This window comes from Olea europaea, chromosome 10, assembly GCF_002742605.1.
Source record: "Olea europaea var. sylvestris chromosome 10, O_europaea_v1, whole genome shotgun sequence".
NCBI classification, from domain to species: Eukaryota; Viridiplantae; Streptophyta; class Magnoliopsida; order Lamiales; family Oleaceae; genus Olea; species Olea europaea.
Genome location: NC_036246.1, coordinates 19,217,498 through 19,220,449, shown reverse-complemented (window position 1 = coordinate 19,220,449; position 2,952 = coordinate 19,217,498). Strand labels below are relative to the sequence as shown.

The window sequence follows — 2,952 nt, the reverse complement described above, 5'->3', positions numbered from 1 at the left end:
TAGTCGAGATCATTTTTGTATTTATGAAATATTTTTGGAATTAAATAAAAACGTTCGAGTATCATACAGCTAGTGAGATAGTAAACTTCAGATAATATATTTGTAGTGTCATAAAAACTTGTCAAATTAAAGCTAAAAGCCAATCAGATTCATTCAAAATAGTATTGTCATCGTTTCTAATATGCACATTGTAATAAAACTCAATTATTAAATGTTCAAAATATTCGCATGACTTTAATAATAAGTGTTAGGAAAATGTGTAATTGGCAATCTGTGACCAAAGGACCTATTTGTCATGTTTGTAAAGTCAGGGACTAAATTATAAAGGTCTAATAGTTCAGGGACTAGAGTTGCAATTTAATAAATTTCATAGCATAGGTCTAGGGTAAAGTGGGATGCTTTGAAGATGCAAACAGCGCGTTGATTTCGCTAGAGTTTCGCCCTGACCTTGCTCGAGCCAAAATTGCAGAACTGATCTCGCTGGAGTTTCGCTGGGCAGTCGCTCGAGCGAAGGTGCGTCACTCGAGTTTCGCTAGCACCTCGCTCGAGCGACGGTGTTATCTAGCCATTGGTAATTTTAATGTCTCGCAAATTTTTAACGCTCCATATTTCCAAATTTGACCTACTATATAAACAAAACGTCCGATTTTCATTATACACCTTTGGAAAATATTCAAACAAGAACCTCTTTTAAATTCCAAAGGATTAAGAGCCAAACAGTCGATCTTTCTCATCTTTTGATTGTCATGATTTTTGAATAAAAACATCAACCATCACAAAACCAAAAACACCCCTTCAATCTCCATATTAACTTCCAGAAGATCATCTGTTTGAAGATCCGGGAAGGAAATTGCTTGAAGAGCTGGAGTGCTTGATGATTCACGAGAAGTAGAAGATATTCAAGGCTAGGATTTTGGTGCAGATCTGCAGAATCCAGGAGAGCTTTGGTTGATACAGTAAGGAGGTCAGAGGATTGTTAGTTTCAATTATGTCTGGCGTACTGTAAGTCAATATCTTCGATAGTGGATCTCTACTGGCTTGTGCCCGGAGTTTTTACCCAGTTGGGTTTTCTCCGTCAACATTTTGTGGTGTTTTTACTACTTTTTGTTATTTATTTTTCAACTGGTAATTCAATTTAGGTAGATAAAGTATGTGAATGAATTTAGGCAATGCATAATTTATGTGACTTGTTGCATAAGTTAATTAATTGTTTTAATTTCGCATAAACACCTATTCGCCCCCCTCTAGGTGTTGGTTGGGTCGAACTATATCTTTTTCAAGTGGTATCAGAGCCAAATCTCGAGTCCTGACCCATAGTTGTCTAGATGAGCCAATCACTTTCTGTACCTCCATATTTTGACGGAAGTAATTATGCCTATTGGAAGGTTCGAATGCGTACGTTTCTTAAGTCTTTAGATGAGCATGTATGGGTAAGTGTGCAAAATGGTTGGAAACCTCCTTCTACTATCGTATCAGGAACTGTTAACCTTACCGACATATCACTGTGGACTAAAGATGAAATAGCTGAGTGTAATTGGAACAGCAAGGGTCTTCATGCCCTGTTTATGGCCGTGTCTCCCGAAGAGTTTAGGAGAGTGTCAATGTGTGAAACTGCTATAGAGGTTTGGGACATTCTTGAAACTACACATGAGGGAACTAAAACGGTAAAGAATTCTAAGCTACAAATGCTAACTTCTAGGTTTGAAGAAGTGAGAATGAAGGATGATGAAACATTTGACGAATTCTATGCTAAATTGAATGACATTGTCAATTCTAGCTTCAATCTAGGTGAGAAAATTCTCAAGTCTAAAATTGTGAGAAAAGTGCTTAGGTCCTTGCCCGAGAGATTTAGGCCTAAAGTCACTGCCATTGAGGAAAGTAAGGACCTAGATGAAGTTAAAATTGAAGAACTGGTAGGATCATTGCAAACGTATGAACTCACTATTACACAACCTAAGAAAGGAAAGTCCATAGCCCTAAAATCCATCAAAGAAGATGAATCTTCTGATACTGAGTCACTTAGGGACGAGGAAATTGCATACTTTGTTAAGAAATTCCAAAAAGTTCTCAAGAATAGGAGAAAACCTCAAGATAAAAAGAGTGGAGCCCCTAGCAGATTCACAAAAGCAAAAACTGAAACGTTTAACAATAAAGGGTCGAGTGATAAACCATGTTTGGTTAGGTGTCATGAGTGTCAAGGTATAGGTCACTATTGGAATGAATGCCCTAGTTATAAGAAGAACCAAAGAAAAGGGAAAGGTAAGGCCTTAGTTGTCTCACTTACAGATAATGAATCTGAGACCAGTGATAGACATGATTCTTCTAGTAGTGAGGACGAAGGAAACTATATGGCATTTGTATCGACTGTTAAGAGTGAATCAGATAAGGAGAGTGACAAGGTTGAGGAAGAACTTCCAAACGATAATTCTAGTAGTGAGGATGAGGATGAGATAGACATACAAGAAGCTTATCAACTTTTATTTAAAGAGAGTCTTAGAATCAAAAAGGTCAATAAAGTCCTACTCAAAAAGGTTGATGAACTTGAAAGAGAAAAAGAGAAACTTGCTGGTAATTTTCAGGATTCTCTTAAGAGTGGTAGTGAGTTAAAGTGTGTCAATGAGAAGTTAGAGGACAAGATTAAGACTTTGACTAGTGAATTGGAGAAATCTAATGCTCATCTTTAGACTTTCGTGAGTGGGACTAAGAAATTGGACAATATCTTGGGAATGAATAAGCCTACAGGAGATAGGAAGGGTCTAGGATATGTTGAGGGTAATACACATGTTGCTGGACCTTCTAAAACAGTTTTTGTTTCTGCCTCTAAGAAAGCTAATGCTATTAGTAGTTCAAATAAGGGTAAGAATGTTCCGAGAGAATAGAGTCATCAATCACGTAGGAACTCCATACCCAGATACCCACAGCCACGTACCTTTGAGCCTAGGTTCATTCCCA

The 2,952-nt window shown here is 37.4% G+C and overlaps 1 protein-coding gene across 1 annotated transcript; it reads left to right on the top strand.

The window, feature by feature from the left end:
• The first annotated feature begins 1,325 nt into the window (after positions 1-1,325).
• On the top strand, positions 1,326-2,684 carry LOC111400378. The gene is made up of 2 exons (XM_023027793.1): positions 1,326-1,788; positions 1,918-2,684. The coding sequence occupies exons 1-2, from the start codon at positions 1,326-1,328 to the stop codon at positions 2,682-2,684; spliced, it is 1,230 nt and encodes a 409-aa protein (XP_022883561.1).
• The last annotated feature ends 268 nt before the right edge of the window (positions 2,685-2,952 follow it).